General features: G+C 37.3%; 1 protein-coding gene across 1 annotated transcript in view; it reads right to left on the reverse strand.

Annotated features, from left to right (window-relative positions):
- LOC145786100 (nucleosome-remodeling factor subunit BPTF-like) overlaps positions 1-22,447 on the reverse strand; it is a 57,014-nt gene that overhangs the window by 21,011 nt on the left and 13,556 nt on the right. The window contains exons 6-17 of the mRNA XM_082597747.1: positions 22,152-22,382; positions 18,806-18,988; positions 17,998-18,164; positions 9,499-9,598; positions 7,839-7,950; positions 7,018-7,605; positions 6,197-6,477; positions 5,836-6,027; positions 5,027-5,186; positions 4,002-4,089; positions 3,163-3,337; positions 281-504 (exon numbers count right to left, since the gene is read on the reverse strand). Of these exons, the coding sequence (XP_082453873.1) occupies positions 281-504; positions 3,163-3,337; positions 4,002-4,089; positions 5,027-5,186; positions 5,836-6,027; positions 6,197-6,477; positions 7,018-7,605; positions 7,839-7,950; positions 9,499-9,598; positions 17,998-18,164; positions 18,806-18,988; positions 22,152-22,382 (2,501 nt within the window). The remainder of the gene's footprint in view (positions 1-280; positions 505-3,162; positions 3,338-4,001; positions 4,090-5,026; positions 5,187-5,835; positions 6,028-6,196; positions 6,478-7,017; positions 7,606-7,838; positions 7,951-9,498; positions 9,599-17,997; positions 18,165-18,805; positions 18,989-22,151; positions 22,383-22,447) is intronic.

Genomic DNA, 22,447 nt, shown 5'->3' on the forward strand with positions numbered 1-22,447 from the left:
ATATAACACAAAAATATTTTCCCTTAGAAACAAGCAAACTTCTCAAAGCCATATTCAAACTACTCACTGGTATATTGCTATAATCGCAGTAGAAAAGTGAGTTAGTTCACAAATCATGTTTGTTTTAGTTGGAATAATAGCTACGTAAAAAAAACAACAAACAGGAAGGCGGTGATTATTACAAGTCAAACACGAAGCTTGGATTAAAATATTAGCAACATAAATGCTAAGTGTTGGTCGTTAAAATGCTGCGCAAGTTTTTAATTTATTTGTCACCAACCTAACTTGGCCGAAACCTTCTCTCCACACCGTTCGTTTGGCATTGTTTCGTATCGCCATCTCCAGTATACCGAGAACAACGGAAAAAGCTTTCGTCGAGTCATTCTTTATGAGCATATGGCCCCACATCTTACGATATTGTTCCCATTTTGAATGCATAAAGCAAAGTGGCATCTCTTGCTCCAATAGAAACAAAGCAGAGCGAAGAGTGTGTACAATTTCATCCTGGAAAATACGTCACAACGTGGGGATTGCGCGTCAAAACTACATATCTTTAAAAGAGAGGCACTACTGCAAGTGCCACTACCCGAGTGAAGTGAAGTACCGTTATCTGCCGCATCAGAGAGAAGATTATATTTGCTTGTCATAGACATGAACGTCTCTTAGCCATTATGCGTCTCATCATTGCAGCCTGCTAGCTAAATATCTCACTATTGTTTGTGTTCATTTGTAACATCTCAAATACACCAAACCGCACAATTCTCAAACATGAGGATTGAGGAATTCAGGACTTTAAACTGGACAGAAGTAGCCAACCAGCATGCTTTTCATGCTATTTCAGTGGCAATAACAAACAAAATAAAAACAACCATGACAAACTACTACAGAAAAGAGAGGTATCTCTGGACAATTGCAAAACCATAAAATTAGATCAGTGAATGCTACAAAAGAGAATAATAACTAATTTTGCAACTTATTATTGCTATACAGCAGTGCTTTTCAACATTCTTTACTTTCATATGCCCGACAAAACAGACGCTGCTATCATATGCACCCTTGCCTTGTTATATCATGACTGATGCAACAACTGACAGGTTTTTTGAGCACTCTTGTCTTAGTAAGACAATCTTCCGATTCATGCACTCAACGATCAGGGTTGAGAAAAACCCGGGTTTTTTTAAAAAAGCCCAACCCCTGGGTTTTTTTTTTCGCTGAGACTTTTCGGTCATTTGTCCGAAATGACTTGAAAAAATTCGGTCATTTTTTATTTATTTCGGTCATTTTTAGTAAGGATGTGCCAATTAATCGGCATCGGTAGGTATCGGAATCGGCATCGAAAGAAATTGCCGATTCTTTATCAAAGTTTCCTAATCAAAAGTAGCGCGAGCGCGTGGAAATACCGATCAAAGAACGGCTTCTTTGAACAACCGCATCAGCGTCAACGAGCATTCAGAGAGCGGTAGTCTAAATTATGACGTCACCACCATCTTCGATCAAAAGCGAGCGAATTTTTAGCACAGGTGGCAATATTTTTACGCCTCAACGGAACAGACTTACTCCAGCAACTGGAGAAAAGTTGATGTCATTGCATTTTAATTTACGTGCCTTTAATTTTGAATATTAAAAAGCAGAAATGTTCTTTGTAATTATTGTTTAATCGTTGTAAAATTCGTAGTCACTGAAAGTTGCTTAATGTTAATATACTAAGCAGAGAGAAGTAAATTTTAAGTATAGGCCTGTTACGCTTAATGCGTTCAACAAACAATCGTGTGATTGCGCAAACGTAATTAAACCAGTTACCCGGTAATCTTTTTTCACGTGTTTGCTAAGCAAAAAGATTGGCTGCAACTCGGTGTTCGAAAACAATACTAATTTCTTCACAAGATGTTTTTCTTTTTTCGCCTATTGATGCACTTTGAATGCAAGGCTGGTGTGTTACTTTTTTAAAGGTTTTTGTATATTCAATACCGCTGCGTTCATTTTCTTTTACACTCTAGTCTTTTTTTCTTCTTGTTTCTGGCACCTTCTTAAATTCTGCGAGAAAAATACTACAAACCGTACAAGATAATATTTTGCACACTGCATTAAGCTACATTGATTTTGCACTCTGTAAGCGATGGCAATTTGTCTCTTTTAACTGATTTCCGCGACAAATAAAACGCGTGTCTATCACCACTTTGTAGCGCGCAAGCAATGAAGAACTACCGTAAAAAATCACGCTGTCTAGAGCAGGCGACAAAGTGAACGCTTTTAGACATTTCAAAGGCAGCAACTTGTAACAAAATCGCAACCACTTGTATAGCACCAACTAAAAGCAGCTTTAATCATCATTTAACCAAAGAATCGGAATCGGCATCGGCAAATATTGAAGAATCGGCATCGGCAAAAATTTTGCAATCGGCACATCCCTAATTTTTAGTCATATATAGTCAATTGACTATATATTTTTTCGGACATTTTGACCGAATTGACTATATTTTTTTCGGACATTTTGCTAAAAAATCGGTCAATGACCGATAAATGACCGAAAAAAAAAAACCCAGCCCAACCCGCATGTTTTTTTTGGGGGTTTTATTTACAAAAGATGCAAAAAAGGTAGATTCATGCTTATTTCACCTCAAATACTACTTTTTACCAATGAAGCGCCTCTCACTTACAGTACATGGTGGCATGCATAACTCAATAAAATAATACACTAGGGCAGTTTAAGTATGAGGCCTTCTTGCATAAATGAGTTTTAGTGTAGTACAAAGTGGCATTGCTTGATTTTTGCACAGAAATATCCACTGTGTTTTCAATTTATCCTTGGAAATTTCCTTCACAATCACATCCTTAAGTCCTAATTTGAAGTTTGTTTTAAGTACCTTGTAGTACTTTGGTTCATTTTTTCAATTTTCTGATAAAAATTGGACAAATATGATGCTCTGGGTTTTTTATGGGTTTTTTTAAGTGGGGTTTTTTTGGGTCAGGTAAAATACCGACAACCCTGTCAACGGTAGAAATGGTGCATGCTTGCAAGCCTTACATTCACACCTGCTACTGTTCTGATAAGCTCTATGTACCTTTCACGCTCATGCACTTTTGTAGCTGATGTGGCACAACAATCCTAGTTGATGAGCGCTGCTATAGAATAATAACATGAAAAGCATTTTGACAACTCACTCTTGTCCCACAAAGAGACCCTGGCCATTCGAATTCCACTGGTCCACCCATTGAAAACTTGTAACCAACATGCCTGTCCTTGTCTTTATCTTCTTTGTGTTGGTATTTGTTGAGAGCAAGAGTATTTTCAACAAAGTAATTCTTATATTGCTTGTAACCGTCGTCTTCACCCAACCTAAGCAAAGATGAGAAATGAAATCAATTAATAATGACTGTGCCATCCTTTGCTTTACCAAAACCGGATATTGGTTTTTGCATAGATCTTTTGCTGGTAGGGAAGCAAACCATGAAAGAGACTTAAACAATGAAAATTCGATTGTTGCTTTTATCTCATACGAAATATTAGGTGACACGTTTCCAAAAATTGTTAATTTCTTTTATTAATATATCGTCATCTGTCTGTACCTAAGAGAAATCCACTGTTGTCAACCTCAATTGGTACATAAAAACAAAAAGGAAGTGAACACTACCAAGAATGTCTTTTCTTGTCGATTTGACACATTTGTAGAACCTGTGTCATCCTGACTGAATTTTCAGAATGGACCAGCTAACATATTTATAACATCTAGATGCAAAATAATTCATATTTTTAAAGCTTAATTCAAAGAAATTGTAATAAGAATTTCAGAAATGGGAATTATATTGTTGAAAAACAAAGGAACAACCGTAGAACAAGCAAAATGTTGCAAACCATCTGGATAACATCGCAATCATTATAGAAATCAATGCATGTCAGCAGAACGTAGAAGTGTCACAAGAATATAAATTAAATTAATATAAATTAATAATACTTATAAAAGCAATCACATTAATTTTTCAACAAATCATAAGATATTTACCTGAAAGGATCTTTCGGAGGTTTAACCACGACCGGCTGGGATGTAGCAGCAGACCCAGCACCACCGGTCGGTTGGTGAGCATCCGAGGCTGGAAGATAATAAAAATATTATGGCTGCAAAATAACAGCCTTGATATATCAGTAAATAGCCTCGTAAGTTGCCTGTCACTGCTAGCTCATGTTTGTTAAACTAGAAAAACGTCAACTAACCTGTTAGTAGGTAAGTAACGCAATATTGGTTTAACCTAAATGCAAATCAAGAAAAAGAAAATTGCAATGTGGTGTGAAGCTGACGGACAAAAGTAATACCGAGAAAATTATGAACTTGCTTGGGTTGAATGAGAATGTTGATAAGTTGGCGAAGGTGAGTGGAGTGAGATGGTATGGGCAATTGGGCATGTTTTGAGATAAAGACAAAGTTGATGTTTTGACAAAAGCACTGGAGTTGCAAAGGGAGGGTCGCAAGAAATAACACCCAAGAAAACATAGAAAGGCAAGTTAACGAGGAAAACAACAAGGTCGGCTTGACAAGAGAGGATGGGTTAGACAGATCGATGTGGAGGCAAAGTGTGAAGGCGATTGCGGCATGTGAAAGTGGATCCGGTCATCCTCGGTAACAGGGACATCACCAGATTAAAACTGGCTTACTACTACCACTACTACATCAGACGCTGTCAAATTAATCAAGTATAAAACGGAAGTGGCTTCATGGGGAAATGTCCTCACAATACAATCATGCTAATATTAAGATCGAACACGCAATAATGGCTTCAAACAGGCTCACAATTCACATAAAAAGTGGTTTGGGCAGTGGTTTCAACAACCAGCTTAAGCCAGAGTTGGAATAGGATCGTATGATTCCTACAAAACGAGCTTTATCCAGCTATGTCATTCCCCCATCATTAAAAACAAATAGTTTAGTTAATATTTAAAAAGTAGTATAAAAAGCTTAAAATGAAAATGCAACCGCATATCATAAGACTGAAGACACACCAATTAGTGACACGAATGACAATAAATAAAAACCTGTGGATGTGGGCTGGGAGAGAGATGACTCCATGGAAGGTTGAACCTTCATCCCAGGAAGAGTAACCATTTTCTGCATCTTAGGTCCTGCCCCAGTGAACTGTAGTCGACGCAGCTCACGAGACAACTTACTTTGCGGTTGAGAAGACACAGCAGATACCTTGATCAAAAATTAACTTCTGTTTATAAGGAAATACGCAATTTCATCATGTGCTTAAGGTAGGAAGCGGTTTCGTTGTCTATGGCAACTGCCAACTACAGTATTTAAAATTGACGGGAAACAACAACCAAACCAGGATAACTAGATCATTATTGTTCTTAAATTTGACAAACTGAAACAAAGCCAAATTCACGAATATTTGCAGCTTTAAATTTTCATTTCAATTTTTTCTCCAAAAAGTATGAATTGTTTAATTTACAAGAAAATCTACTGCAGTAATTCCTAGTTTTCAAGCGATTTCCTTTTTTCTATTTCAATTGTTTTCACTGGAAAATCAAGTTTAGTTGCTAAAAAATTGATTGGTTGCTGAATTGAAAATAAATTTTAAGTGAAAATATTTATGAGACTTTTTTAAAGGAGATTTGCTTGTCTACTATAAGTTGTCGGGTTGTCTTTCACTGCGAATGGACATCTAACAAGCAGCAAGTTCATAATGGCACCTTGCTTGCCGTATTAGTTTGAATTTCTACTGAGATTTGCTCTAAGTTGAACGGTGTAGGAAGTATGGTATAGTTGATATCCTTTGCAAGTTTTATCGTAACACAACATGTGAAAACGTGTTATCCATAAATTGAATCACAATCTTTACCTTGTTTGCCTGTTGACCAGGGTTGATCATGATCAGTTTCTGATTGGAACCAGCGACCAGTTTACCACCAGAGTCGATGGTTAGCGGCGTGCGCACACCATCCTTTGATAGGACGTACAAATGTTTAATGTTTGCGAGCGGGGCTGCTGTAGCTCCAGATTTCAGCTGCACTTTTTGTCCGATTTTGAATATCTGAAGCCGAAGAGTTTATTAATCGAAAATATTTGAGGGCTTGCAATGTTGAAAGTGACTTTAAATGCAAAGTAAAATATCAATCGTAAATTCAAGGATACAATGAACGCAACAAAGCACTCTTCGCCTCTTTCTAAACAATAAGCATAACTACTTCATCTAATCTTACCGATGAGGAAGGCTGAGGCTTGCTGAGATTGTTAGAGTTCAACAGAGCATCGCATCTTGTTAAAGGAACTTTCAAACTTAGGGGAATCAAGGTGTTCTTGGGTAACAGTGGAACGTTTGATTGACTTGTCGACGCACTGGTAGCACTGCCCGTTGTCTGTGACGTGGTTGTCGCTGATTGGCTCATCGAAACAATCGTCTCAGTTGCTACAGCGGTTGTCCTGTCTGCAACATTTTGAGACTTCTCTGGATCTTTCGTGGATGAAAGAGTTGAAGACGATTCTAAAGCAAGAGTCAAAAGATGAAATGACTTTTCCAAATTCAAATTTCGTAAGAAAGTATATTTGTCTTCACATGTTTTTACCGCCAATGCGTAGTTATTGACTTTATAGCTTATGATTCTATGGAACCAAAACTCAATTATTTCATAAAATAGATTGAGTTTCGCTTTTAGCAGCATGATCGTTGCTTACTTCACAATGTAGGCTATACAAACGACCTGTTTTAACCTGATGCTGCGCGTGCGCTATGGTAGTAGCAGTTTATCACGAGCTTTCGGAAGACAATTCCCAAGTCATGCGCATTGTGCAATGACGAGTGTGCAAAAGAATTACCATTAGCCTCAAGACAAAAAGTAGCGAAAGCGCTCGCTAATGTTAGCCGGAGTAGCACTAGCGAGACACTTTTCATCAACTAGTCGAGTAGCGAAAGCGCACCCACTTACGCTAAAAACAGAACAGTATTGCTGCACGGAAATGGTGAAATGCAAAGCAGCTCTCGCAAATGTTGAACAAACAGAAATGTGAGTGAATTAAAACTTACGGTTTTCATTCGTCTTCATTGGTTCAACATCATTCGTAATTTCAGCTTTGATACTTGTACCAGGTTCACTTTCCATTAAATGTTCACCAGACGGCTCGGTTTTGAAATCCATCAGAATAACATCATCTTTCGTTGCACTATCTTGCGCACGGGCCTCACTTGATAGTATACTCTTCTCCTCAACTTCCATGATTTCAACCTCTTTACTTGGAGAAGATTTACTTTTAGTGTCTAGATCACCTTTATTGTCATGCACCATCTTGCCAGCTTCATGTTTCTCAACTGGAACGCTGATGCATTCAACCACAGACCGCACAGCATCCATCACTGTGTCTTTGCAGTCTTCTTCAGCAACCTGTTTTTCCTCAGCAATCCATTTCCTTTCTTCAACCTGTTTTTCCTCAGCAATACATTTAACTTCTTCAATTTGTTTTTCCTCAGCGATCCGTTTTTCTTCTGCAATCTGCCTTTCCTCAGCGATCCGTTTTTCTTCTTCAATCTGTTTTTCCTCAGTAATCCGTTTTTCTTCTTCAATCTGTTTTTCCTCAGCAATCCGTTTTTCTTCTTCAATGAGAGCTTTGGTCTTTTCTGTAAACATAAAGAGATGGATGGTTATTATGATAAAGCAAAAAGATCCATCAAAAACACTAGCTTTAACTAATATAGTATATACTTGGAAATACGCAATAAACTTCAACCACAGAGCCAATATGAACGAAGTTCAAAGACTTTGACTACATGTCAAATGTAAATAGATTTATAATGCACAACGCAAAGATCGTTCCATTATACTATATTCTTGAAATTAACCAGATAAATACCTTTCATAATTTCTATGCGAGTTTTTCCCTCGTCTTTCCAACGTGATTCGTTTGTTAACTCTTCCGTGATCTTAGATTGGCGAGGAAATTCTTCCAGAACATCTTTCAAAGCCTGCAATGTATCAAGTGATAAGCTAACAGAGTTATCTCCACACTAAAACGATCTTTCTAACTTCTTTTCATCCATAAATGAAGGCCGTTGTTAGCCTAAATGAAGGCTAGTGAGTTAGTGACGAGTCGTTGTTGAAACAAGATACAAGAATAGTGATGTTTTTCAACAACTATCAACGTATTTTCATTGCTTTAAACCCTAGCATGTTCTTGGAGTTTAGATATCAGATAATATATGAGGGACATGTACAATGTGACTTCGAGAAGTTATGCCATCTTATGTATCTTATGTGGTACAAGTAGCACCTTTGTAGTTGTACGTTGGGCACTTGGGCAGTCGTCATGGATTTTTAACCATGGGTCTCAGGAACTCGTTAGCTTGGTGTGTGATCAACACAGAGACTTTCCAAGTGGATCCACGTACCACCTCACGGGCAAAAACCTCGACTGGCAGACTGCCAGTGGCAGTCTGAAACTTGTTAGACATCTTGCTGCCTTGCAGGAAATACCTTTTTAGGTAAAGGCAAGGCCGTGGTTAGCGTCACTCAGAAAGGACATCCAGCTGGAAAACTTACACTCCAAATTTCGTATGACGGAGCAAAAACAAAAAATGGCCCCTAGTCCCCAGCAGCCTGGTATAGACATGTACTAAAGACTAAGAGAGAGGAAGGAAGCTTTCTTCAAAAGGCATTGACTTTGAAGGTAGATGGGAAGAAAAAACGGGGACGTCCAAAAAGAAGATGGAAAAAACAGTTGAAGAATGAAGCAGACAAATTCAGATGACACAATGAACAGAACGAGATCGAGAAAAGAAGTGAAGGCAATCGCTACAAGGAAACAAAGAATCGGTGGGCAGACCACTAGTGGGCAGACTTGGACAACTAAAATTATTGTAGTCTTTCAAAATTAGATTAGAATTATAATTAGAGTAATTTAGGCTTTTACAAATTAGACTAGGATTAGAATTAGAGCTACCCAAGTTTTCACAAATTAGAGTAGAAATTAAACTAGATTAGAATTAGTTGGACGCAGTTGTCACATACCTTTTTTAGTTGAATAAAAACGCCAATGTGGCAACTCGGCATCAAAGTGTCATTCCACCATCACAGCGCCAAAACCCCTTACGTCATAATATAAATTGTAACGTCAGTGAATTGATGAATTAATCGAATTTTTCATGACTTTGTTGCTCAAGAGATGGAATGACACTTTGATCTTTTTAAAAACAGGCATCTCATCAAACTCAAAGCTTTTCATATGAATATAAACATCTTAACTGTTTCATGGCGTATCACCTTGTTGAAAATATCTATAGACCAACAGAAAGTAATACAACCAAGCTGTTCAATATAACACTACAGGTCAGCTGGCATGCAATTGACCAAATTACGATACACGAGCCCTGCCCAATCCACATCAATGCAAGCTTTTACGGAATAACAAGTTTTAAACTGCAATAACATAGGTTGCTACAAAGACTAGTGTACATGCAAAATATGGGACACTAAAAGAAATATCGCCATTCGTGAATTAAACAAACTCATCTTACCTCACACAAGACCATTTCATATCTTTCGTGGTCAAGTTTAGAAAGGACGTGTTTAAACTCTTCATAAGTTGTATAATACCGAACGTCATCCGGTGCCTCCCTGTGTTCAAATAGAAAGTATTATATCTGCATGTTGAAGAGTTTGCATCTTCGTGGACCCAGGCTCTTTCCTTGTATCACAGTCAAGCAAAAGATTCATATGCAAATATGCATGAATTATGGCTTGAATGAATGCATGAATTATGAACCATAAATTTAATAATAGAACTGAAGGATCACATTTTTAAGTGTGGTCTTCTACATTCTTCAAACACACTTTGTAATAAACTGAGTCAAACGTTTTTAATGACGCAAATGAGCCCACAACGGACAGTTGCCAAGAGGGATACACGACTACACGCCGAGGTCCAAATGACACGAACACGAATGACGCCATCCCTTGGCCGCAAGGCCGAATGTCGCATTACATGAATGATGCGTGACTTAGTTATTTCTTACTAAAATTAATTGGTTTTTTGAATACGGTAGTAATTGCATTTGTCATGGTAGCAATTCAATTTTTACACAAACAAAAATATAAAAATTGTTTTCTTGCACAATAAAATAAGCATGAAGATGCCACTAATTCAATTGTTGCTTTTTAACCTTAATGGAAACGTCTGCTGAGAAATCTTTATTGATCAAAAAAGTCTGGCAAACTCAAGTGTAAGTCTGGCTTCCCGTAGTTAATCGCGTTCCTCGCAGCATTAGGAACAACACAGGAGGTCAGCTGCACGCTTTTGTTTTCGAAGACGACAGATTAAGTTTGGACGCGCAGTCAACCTCGGCGGTCAAGCTTTAGTCAGTATTAAAAGTCTATACACGTATACAGTAGGGTGAGGCTGGTGCCCCTTAAAAATTAAAAACTTGAGCTAGTCATTCGGCCCTGTGTATAGATGTTCTACAGCCTCTCTTTACTCACTATTTGAAAGAAAAGATGTGAAAAATGACCATTTAAGGGTGCCAGTTTTGATCTGAAAAGTTGAAAAAAATGTCGTTTTTGTTAAAACCCCACATAAAGTGCGTTTCTAATACAATCAAAAATTTGTTTTGCCAAAAGGAACTTCATTGTCCATACCATTTTTTACAGTTTGATATTGTTGAAAAGACCCAAGGATAAAATAAGAATGATTTATGAAGTCAATTTGTGTCGTTTTCTTTGGTTAGAGAAGGAGATTTGGTTCCGCTCATGTTCCACAACTTGCAGCACATTTTGAAAGTTTTCTTCCAGCCTACATCCACTGATAAAATCACTTGTGAGTAACACCTCTTTCTGCACAATCATTGGTAACCAGCAGACTGAGCAGAGATTTGATAACATCTTTGGCATTAAGAAAATTGATATCCGTTGACTGTTTTCCACGAGCAGACAGGCTTATACAAAAACTCTGTGTTAATGTTCAACACTTCAAAGAAAAACCAAGAGTCTCGTTTGAACCAATCCTTGATTGTAATTGAATAGGTGAAAGTGCAAATATCAGGAAACTGTGGTTTTCCAAACCCAGTGCTGTATCTTTTTAAGGGTTTTGATGTTTTTTCAAAAGACAGCAGTTTTGTAGCTTTGCTTGTCACTTTCATTTACTTTGTCACTGAACAAGTTCACAGGAAAGATTCTGCTGTCAGATACTAAAGAAGTTTTTTGAAGGCAAATGAAGCTGACTCTGCAATTTCTTTATAAAGGAGGATTTTTTCAGAAGCTTGATGTTATTGTAAGCAGCATCAGCAGAGGAACCAAATTCTATCCACCACTGAACATGAAAAAACACAACAAATTTTACAAAACGTTGAATTTTCTGCATTTGTTTTGGGGTACAAATAGTGTGACTCTTTGGAAGGGCAAGAATTCCATTTGGCTTCATGCATTGCCCCACAGCTCAAGAACCTGAACTTTTTGTGTACCGGTACATCGGAGATGTCTGCTTGTAGGTAGAAGGCTGTGAGCTCAATCAACTCTTTGTAATCATCTCTTGGTGTTTTCTTGGAATGTAAGATAGCTTTCATTACTATGATCAGCTCTTATTTGTATATTTCAAGTTCAGGGTGAGCATCATCGATATAGGAAAATGAAATTTTGTCTAAACTACTATACGACAGGCTGTTGAAGTTTTCTTTGAATCTTTAAAATATCATAACATCAGGAGATTTTGATGGCATTAAGAAAATTGATATCCGTTGACCGTTTTCCACGAGTTGACCGTTTTCCACTATTTGCAGGTTATTAAACACCCGGCCAACAATTAGCTCACCTGCGTTATGTCTGCATTCATGCCAAAATAACGATTTCTTTAACTGATTTTGGATGGCAATACAGCCAGCTGTAATGTGGCCAATATTGGAGCTGGTGGTATCAACACCATAGCTCCCACCGATGCTTTGCAGTTCCAATCATCAAGTATATAGCTTTTCTGTTGCAGTACGGTACTGATCAACTTTCCCATAGGTTCTGATGAGCTAGCAGGCAACTTAGGCGTTCCTAGTAGTTTAACGCCACTCGGACCAGAAACAAGGACATGTAGCAGCCTTTCATCAATGACCTTTAAATTGAGGCTGGACATCAGCTTTCTATCCCAATGTAGGGATAGCCACTTTTCTTTAATGGCACTGGCGGTTTCTTTAGCTGTTTTGGTGCGATACCTCAGTGCCTGTGTATAATTAAGGTTCACCTTTGACACATCTCCACCACACACAGTGATAAATTCCCTTATCATTATGGAAGCGGCCACAGCGCTAATTTTGTTCCTCAAACAACACCCAACTATCGAAGGGTATTTGAGGATATCATAAGGCACCCGAATCATTGTGCCATCTTTGACAATGACACCTTTTGTAAGATGTTGGCAAAATAGCTTCAGTTCCTGAGTCATTATCAGATGAAAAGTCTGCTGTTTCATCAAGTGTTGTGTCTATGAATTGTCTATCTTTTTCCTGTTTTCTTCCTTTTTAGCTAATTCTACAGAGTGCTGCTCGGTTCCATTTTTCTTTTCTTTTTTCTATTGTTACCATGTCTCGACCTGCAAATGTGGCAATCCTGTTTGTCATCATAATTTCTAAAAATTTGACATCTTCTTCTTCCTTAAGCAACTTGAATATGTTTTTAAGCCAAATTGGCAAAGTTTTGCTTAAAACATTCTGAAAATTTATTATTGCTGTATTGTGATCACGATCAGTGGCTTTATCTTTTGCAACTTTTTAAAATCTTTGTCGTATAAATTAACAATTTTTCCATCCATCTTTTGTGTAATTGCGTTTATGTTTGCAAGTGAATATGATCTCACCATTTGATTAGCAACTTTTTTGACAGCTTCTCTTTTATTTCATGTTCCACCTGGATGCAATGCTTGTATTTCATCAGTGAAAGCAATACACCACTGCACTGCATGCACCTCTGTACAATGTAGTACATAGTTCATAGTATCGTCATAGTACATAGATCCATGTTCTATGTTTCTGTAGGCTGAACTGAAATGAATTGAGAACCTACAGCAAATCGTTGACCACATTAGTACATTAGCATTAGCCTTATATCGCCGCTTGAATTCAAAACTGACTTAAGTCCATTTTTAGCGTTTTGAGATAATTGCAAATAACTGCATTTGCCTGTACAACTGAACAAATTTCTTTGACATGGATGTGCACACAGAGACTTACTATTTACCAGTGATAGGCAATATGTTGGTCCACAAAAATCACCGAAGAATTTGCCACTAGGTGGTGCCATCATTTTTTTTTTGTATGTTGTTGGACTTAAGTCTTTCTTGCTCCGAAATATTTTTGATTAATTTTTATGTAAATGGACATAAGTCTTATTTATCCTTAAGGTTAAGATACCTACATGCTGAAAAACACGAATGAATTGTTTAATACCAGTGCAGCATCATTCATTTTCATTTGATGAATCACTTTTAGAGGTAAAGTATCATAGCATACAGCAAAATAACATAATTTTTACTCAAACTTTCATGTTCAAAATTTCTTTATCACAAATTTAATTATTCAATCACACTGACACAAACTCTTCCAAAAAACTCTTCTTCTTCTTAGCAAACTCTCACACTAACTGTGAATTTGCAACATTTTCCCAAAAGAGAGTAAAACTGCTGTGTAGTTGACTAGTTGTGCTGAATTATCTTTCTCTGTTCAATTAACATGTTGCCATTTCATACAGACTACAGTTAGTGCAATTCAACCTGTAGTCACTGTAATTGAATTTAATGTACCGTACTTAAACAACTACCACTGTTAACTCAACTATTGCACATAGTAACTACTGCACTTAATTTGTTTATTAAATCCACTGCACTTCATTAATTACCACTATTGCCAACTCATTACAATTCACCAGCACAATCTCCTTATTAAATTTCCTCAATTTTTTTCATATTTGCTAAATTCAATGCGCTTTCATTCACTTCACTTATTAACTGGCACAACTTATATATACCACCATACTGCATAATGACATTGACAAGTTCACTGGACATAACAGAATGATGCGTTATCAATATGCATAACTTTATGCATAACTTCTTTAATCATCAATATGCATAAAGTCTTTAAATCAAAAGTGTCTGCAAAGAAGCGCTATCACTTATTTCTGAGCCTAGTTTATGAAATTATACTTCAATACTGGCTTTGTTGGGAGTGACCGGAAGATTTCGAAAGAAGTCGTGATGTTGAATTGGAATTAAGCCTCTGAGGCAGAGTTTTTTCAAATCATTCTTCTTATCCATTGAAGTGCCAGGAAAAGATTTATATAACCTTGGCATAGTGGTAGTGCTCAGCTTCGTCTTTCTGGATTTTCGAACAATTAAGTCTAGTTTTCTGAATGTGCTTTCACTGTAGCTGTATTTTATAAAAAATGTTGTTGGCTCTGCTTTGGTGATTTTTAGTTGCATAATTTTGGACCAGTAGATTCTTTCTCCATTGCCATCATTGACATTGGCTTTCATCATTTTCGAAAACTGAGTGAAATCCTTGCTTTTGAAATCAATCACATCACTATGTTGCAGACATTCAACAATTGGTTGATGCTTTTTGAAGGCAGTCATAATCAAAGTTTCCCATTGTGCAGTAGTGTAAATGGTCATTTTGCTTGCAGCACGTTCTATGATTGAATGGGCTGTATCATTTTCGTTTTGGCTATGCCCAGATACCAAAAAGTTCAAGGTGATTTCATCAAAGCCATAAATCTCGAGAGCAATAGCCAGCATGATATAAACCATACGGTTACTGTTCTGGCCACAGCATCGATCACAAAACAAGTGAATTTTCTTTGCACCATTGGTGTTTGCTTTTGATAAAAAACTTAGAAGACATGATGCTACTTCACAAGAACCTTTTCTTGCATGACATTCGTTCCACAAAAAGCAAGTAGTTTGCATAGAGTTCAAATTAGTCACAGTAAAGTTGTAATTTTTCAACCTTAAACTGTAATAAAATGAAGATGCTTTTCCATGAGGTGAAAGCAATGTTTTCTGGAAATCGAATCCTGCAGTAAGAACAGATGCATCGTTAGAAGCTTCCTTCTTCATTTTTTCTTTATGCTCTCTTGCAAGTTGCTTTTCAGCAAGGTGTTTTTGTTGATCAGCCTTCATTTGATCGGTAACAAGATGTTCTGGAGTATTATCAAAAGTAACACAGCTATCACATTGATCCTTCTTCGGTTTGTGAAATTTCAGATTGAATTGTTGGGTTAATACTTGGTAATACGTGGAATAGTTTTCTGGTTGAAACTTACGTTCACTGCACCATTCAACATACATTCTATGCATCTCTGCAATATTTAAGTGTTCTGGCAAGTATTCACAATTTGATTCTTTTCTGATGTAATGGGATTCAACAGTTTTGAACATCAGAATATGCTGCTTTATAGTGTTGATTCTGCTTTCTTCTATCTTGTTGTGATCTGATGTTTGACCACGCAAGTCTCCTTCAATAGCTCCACTCTTTGATGTTTTCTGGATAACTGTTCTCACCATCTTTTCTGAAATATCAAGTGTATTAAGAAAGAAACTTTGACATACTGGTACTGATGTACTTGTGCCTGAGCTGTTGGGTTTAATCAAGGAGTAGGTTCTTGTGAACTGTCGGTTACGTCTCTTTCCTTTCGGGTTCTTACGCTTCCTTTCTCTCTTCTTTTTTGACACATTAATTAATTTACTTAAAAATGTGCGTTTTATGCCTATATTAGATAATTCCCAAAATTCGTCATGGATTAGCTTTCTTTCTTCTTCTGTAATGTTTTCTGCACATTTCTTTTTACAGATTCCAGAGCATGGTTGCTTTACTGCTCTAGCAGATTTCACGAAATCTTGACCACATTTTGATTTATAAGTGTATTGCTCTCCTGCTTGTCTCTTCTTTTTTAAAACGTTCTTCTCCGACTCTGCTTCATTCCGTTTGCGCTTTCTTTTCTCCAATGGAGTCGGAGGTCTTCCTTCAACTCCATACTTCAAATCACCCTTTGAAACAGCACTTTCATTCCAAAGTATTGCACTTCCCTTGCAGTGTACATCTTCATCAAAACATTCCCACAAATATGCATCACTTAGCACTTCTGTAATAAAATATCGCCTTTCAAAAGACTGAACTTGTACGCCGTGAACTGTACCACAATCTCTTTCATCTATCATAGCTTTAAATAAATGTTGTCCACTTTCACAAAGAAACACTTCCTCTTCTTCTGTGTTGACATTGGCAGTAACTTCCACATCAGTAACAGCATGATTATGGGGCTTTGAAGGTGGCACAAAAGCAGGATCCATATCTGAATCATCATCAATATCGCTTGTTTTTGGAAGAATAAATTTTTGTTGTTGATCACCAAGTCTTTGTTCTGTTATAGCATTTTCTTTGTTGATGGATGTAACATCATTATCTATCAGAAATTTTACCCTCAGTGTGTTACTATATACACTCAACACAATTCCTTTGAGGAGAGACTTTTCTTTGTACATTAAGCCATCTGTATACTTTGGTCCTACATCACTTTTGTTGAATAAATCAGCTTGAACAAATATGCAATCATTCGCTTTTATTTTATCTGTGCTTGACATCCAACTTCTCGTACCTGCACCTTTTGAGCTTTCTGCTATTTCCATTTTCACTGCCCTAAGTTATTATCTTACCATACTCTAAAATACTACAACCTATTTAAAAACAACACATTATTATATTTGCAATCATCAACATAATTCAGGTATAGGCTGCTGTAAATACCATGACCATAGGTAGGGGTAGGTTATAAGTAGAAATGATTGTCAAAAAATGTTAAAGATGTTACAAACAAATGACTGATTCATTCATGTATCATACTGTCATGAAAGAACGTTTTCCCTGCTAGGAGGTATAGCCAACAACCTTTTCTGATGCTGTATTGGTATAAAATATCTATTACCTAAGAGATCATGGCAAGACTGTGTGGTTTCTGTTCGTATGTTACGTACAGGTGTACAATCTGAAAGTTACTTAAATCCCCGAACGCATAGATACAATGTGCATACGACTGTTCAATTAAACCGTACTTGCCATGCTGCCAGTTGAAGTGCAGGCCAACTGCTGTAGTTTTGTTGCAAGGAAAAGTGATTGTTATTATGATGTTGATACAATGCAAGCTTAACTAGTTGCCAGTAATTGGTAATGGACTTACAACCAAAATTACACTGATAGTTTTTGGACATAAGTCCACAAAAATATCTTAAGTCCAAATGTTTTATAAAAAAATTTATCTTATGTCCATGCATGGACATAAGTCTATAAATTATTAAAACTTGGAAAAATGTGTGGACATAAGCCTACAGTATCTCTGGTTTTAAGGCAGGTACAGCTTAGCAAATTGCTCATAACATGGGCTTATGTCCAATTAGCAAAAAAATGCAAAAAAGTCAAAATCATGAAAAGTGGACTTAAGTCAGTCTTGAATTAAAGCGGCGATATATAGCGTATGTTGCTGCCTTGTTGTTCTGCCATGCTGATGGTAGGTAGCCTCCCTCGAAGCAATGCCTCCAATTCTCATGTATTTACAAGCGGTATGACCATTACCTCACGATCATATTCTTGGCCTGTTGAGTAGATCCAAAATTGATTAACATTGCTAAAAATGGCAATTTCTTTAGATTTTGCTATACAAAGCTAGAGGGTATGCAATGCATAGCATGCCACTGCAGGAATTTGAACATGAAACTGGCACCCCAAGGGGTCAACCAATTTTTCTGAAAGTTTGGATTTTTACTGTTTATATGATATAGAACATTTGTTAAAAGGGCCAGAAAAATTGGGAGTTATAAGGGTATCAGCCTCACCCTAGTACACAGAACTAACTTCAAAAGTAGCCTTCTCCGACCGAGGATCAAGATTCCAATAAATAAAAGCTTGAAAAGATATCAATACACCAAGATTCATGCGCGGCTCTATAATTCTGATTAACAATGCTTTAAATAGAACACCAACCAGAGTACTTACACAAACAAACGGCGAACAAGAAACCAGTACTTCCTTCCATGCCTGTCCACACCAACCGGATCGTGGCGTAAATACTGACCAGCCATTTCTGATTCGGATTCACAATCACTTACACCGTTTAACTTGTGAGCGACACATATCTCACACTGCCATTCGTCCTCAGGCACCTGTAGTTGATAAACCAAATAAACGTTTTTAATGCATAACTGCTCCCTTCACTGGTTTCAACACAAGATTCCTAAAACATACATAATATTGCTTCTGAAACGTGATGCAGTTTCGTATAGCTAAAGGAGAAATGAATATAGCTAGCTGAAGCTGTTAGTGTAAGTACAGCAGAAAACTTTCATCTATTTTCTGACATAAGAGGTTGATAATCCTTCCTAAGTTCCATGTCACTGCTAATTTACACAAACTCTAAACTATAGAGAATAGATCTATATATGTCACCATGCTATGAATCATCACTCCATCATACCACTATCACTATTATGATCAAATTGAAATATTTTGGAGTTCAATTCCATGCTGAATTTTGGTTGAGAGTCAGTGAGCATGACATTAAATATTTATTGCCTGCCATTAATAGCAAGTACATATAATACATTATACAAACCCACAGCAAAAACATTGTAAAATCCTGGGAACATGCACCTTCGTATACACCTTCATATACACATTGCTTTGTCGGAGCGGCAACTGAACAAAAATTCTTCTAAAGTCACTGATGTAAACCGGATTCTGGATGGTTCAATGATCAAAAACATAAATACGTTTTGATCAGTAAATGGATAGGCTCAGTACCAACCTCTTTTAATGGAGGATTGCAACAGGCAAGATGGTACACAGCCGGACAAGTTTCACAGCAAAGAAGATCGCCCAACCGATGACAAGCACGGCAATGGTCGTCATAACGTATCGTTCCATCCATCATAAGTTCGTCACGAATCTTCGACGTTGATAAGAATAAGTCGGTCAGCATTTTTAGAACCTGAAAAACGAAAAAAAATATCAACGTCAATTCTTGCTACGCCCGACAGTCGAGAAATCGACATGAGATGTCACTGATGAAGGTGAACAATTAAAAATGGAATTTTTATGTTTATGCCTTGATTTTGAACTTCATAGCATTATATATGACGGCCCCGGTCCTCATGAATGAACGAATAACTGCAGTTTTAACATAGCGCAAGGACAGCATTTCAACATTATTTATTGCATGTCATTCACACTAGTACTATGAAATAGATTTGCCAAATCGCTATTACCACGTACATCTGATGAACCTTTACGGTAGCCACTTTAACAAGTCGAAATTCTGCCACTGAAATTGATTAGAATGCAACCGCTAACCAATCAGAACATGTTATAAGAGGCTACCGTCCAATTGCGATCCTTCTCGCACTCATCCAGAGAGTTAATGCTTGTTTTGAAGTTTATTTGGTAATTACAGAAGAAAAAGAGCAATAGCAGTAGTGGGAATCGAACCCGCGTCAATGAAATGACTACTTTCTAGCCCTAACCCTAACCCCTAAACCAACCAGCTGACAAAAAATCCATCACTTAATTTGCTTTCTATCATCTTCTTTTCGCCATTTTTTACGTCACTTAAAGTGCAACTGCACGATAACTTTGACCGCACTTTATCTGAAAGAGCATGTTTCAATCTATAAATACCAACTTTGCCCTTACATTTTAAGGCTATATTTAGCTCAATAAAAATTATCAAAACTATGATTTTCCACGCGCTTGTATTTTTGGCCACGTTTCTGCCATGGCGGATTGCATTGCGCAACACGCGGATTATGACGTCACTTGTAGTCAGACCTCGCAGCGACTATCGGTTTTGCAAGTTCTTTCGTTGTATTCGCCCTGTAGACCAGAAGCCAGGTCGATTTATTTGACTGCCTGAGTCAGTAAGGTTTGACAAGTGTTTCTAGACTGAAGTTTTACGTAGATTTCAATAATAAACTTCTTACTTGCACTGGTCTGACCGTTTTTGTTATATTAAGGATTTTCTGAGATGATACCTGGCAATATCGCTATATCCGTCTGTTATGTGTCTGAATGCTTATCAAGATGGTATAGGCCTACATCAGGGGTGTGCGGCCCGCAAGGATGTGCCAATTTTAAATTGTGTGCGGCCCGCAAAACGTGTTTATAATTTAGTTTAGTCTGGTACGTGTGAACAATTCGTGGAGTGGATTATTATAGATTTCGCACCTTCTCCTAACCATTTTAGAAATCTCCCACCGGCCACCGCAAATCCATTGTGTTTAATTATTTATTTGGAACGTAAAAATTTATAGTCACATAAAAGGCTTTATTAACAAATTACGACTTTGGAAAGCTCACATACAGATAGGAAATCTTTTCTACTTTCCAACTTTGAGAGACTATGGAATGCATCCTGAGAAGACACTAAATTAAAAAAATTGTATGAATTTTTGGCTCGTTTCAAGGACTTCAAATCTCATGAATATTTGTTTGGTATATTCTCTTCGCCATTCGACACAGACATTGACAAAGCACCAGTTGATATCCAACTTGAACTGATTGATCTTCAAGAGAAAACGGATTTGAAAGCAAAGTATTTAGAAATGAATCTTGGCGATTTTTACCGAAAACATCTCAACCAAGATGACTTTCCACATTTGAAAAAAATCCATTGCTTCAAAAATGGCTCTTTTTGGCTCAACGTATTTGTGCAAACAAATTTTTTTTTCTAAAATGGGCGTCATGAAATCTCCCATCGATCGGTTCTGATAAACAAATAGCCTACCTGGAAAATAGACTTCGAATTGCGAGCACTTCCATTAAAGTAAATTTGGAAAAGGCCGTCGGGAAAAGAAGCCAGCTGCAAACTTCTCACTAAACTCGTTTAAAAACGGTGTGACAATAAATTTGAATAGCAGTTTTCTTCAGAAATTTATGCGTCTTAAGTCTTAACTTATTATTTCTGCAAAGAGATAAGGTCCCTTAATAATGCCATAAGAATAACATCAATAACAAATAGACTACTTTTTTGTGCCTGCAACTACTAGAAATCATATGTTAAATAAACGTGCGGCCGCGGTTTTACCCAGTTATTTATATCTGGCCCTCCTGTAATAAAGGTTGCATACCCCTGGCCTACCTCACAGGAAACAGTAAGAGGCAATAAAAGGTGATTTTAATGAAAGGTAAATTATAAACTAAAGATATAGGAACAACATTACTTGATATTATGATCAAAATGAACGCTTTTTGTTTGATTATACGGAACATGGTAACATGCAAAAAGTTTCAATCACCAGACAAAATCATTTTTACATAGGCTACCGGATAGCCTATCTAGTACATTCAATAACTACGAAAGGTAAATATCTTAGATAGAACATAGCAAAGTTCCAAGAGCTGAAGCAAAACAATCCTATCTGCCCTAATGAATGTTGAAGCGTTATCAGCTCATTATTGTACAATACAAAATCTTTTCGATATAATCAAGTTTGCCTGTTCCAATCTAAGAAACTAGCCCTCGGCGATGGGCATCGTAGACCACCCCTGGCACACAGGCATCAATAACTAAATTTGTATAATATGCTGGCTGAAAGATGCGTTTTCATTATAGATGCCTTATACATTTGCGCATTCACTAGCAACCAAGCCTATCTCGTCTAGTTTAGTCTCCACTAAGTTCGACTACAAGTGACGTCGTATCACAGGTGGCGTAGACGAGCTTGCCACTTCCAGGTAGCGTGAGAGAGAAGCGCTAGAGAGCGTGGGAAAAAGGTCGGTTTCTTGGCTGTGGGCCTCAATTGTGAGGAAGTGAGTTTTTCAACCCGTATCGGATGTTTTGGCAATGGATTCTAGCCAATGTTAATTCAATCGTGCAGTTGCACTTTAAACCGTAGCTTGTGATTGGTTGGCGGTTTCATTCTAATCAATTTCAGTGGCAGAATTTCGACTTGTTAAAGTGGCTACCAACCTTTACAGCGTAAACGGACTTAGTATTGAATGTCACCCGACACCGTCACAAAAAACGTCATTGGCGTTTTGTGAATGTCTGCCAAACAACAATCGCATCCAGCAAAGAAAATACTTTTCAGAAGAAAAAAATACGTGAAAATAAAATATGCACACGAAGTGTTGTAAAGGTAAATTTTGGGACTTACTTTAATTTTTTTGGGCACTTCAACATTGGGATAATCTGTTTCCTCTAAAATAGGCACAACGGAGTTATACTGAGGTGAACTTTCCAGATAGGCTCTCAGCACTTCTGGCCACGTTAAATAGTCTATGAAATAAAGTGAAGCATTGCAAGCGTCCTTTTGGTCGAGAGGGGCAAACACGGCACCAACACTGTCCTCCTCCTTCAATAGCATCTTGAGCAAGGTGATGTGGCACTAAAGTTTGCAACATAACATGTTAATAACACAGCTCAGTGATCAGCTTTTCAGTAGAACTGGTT

The sequence above is a fragment of the Aplidium turbinatum genome, chromosome 17 (assembly GCF_918807975.1).
Source record: "Aplidium turbinatum chromosome 17, kaAplTurb1.1, whole genome shotgun sequence".
Taxonomy (NCBI): domain Eukaryota; kingdom Metazoa; phylum Chordata; class Ascidiacea; order Aplousobranchia; family Polyclinidae; genus Aplidium; species Aplidium turbinatum.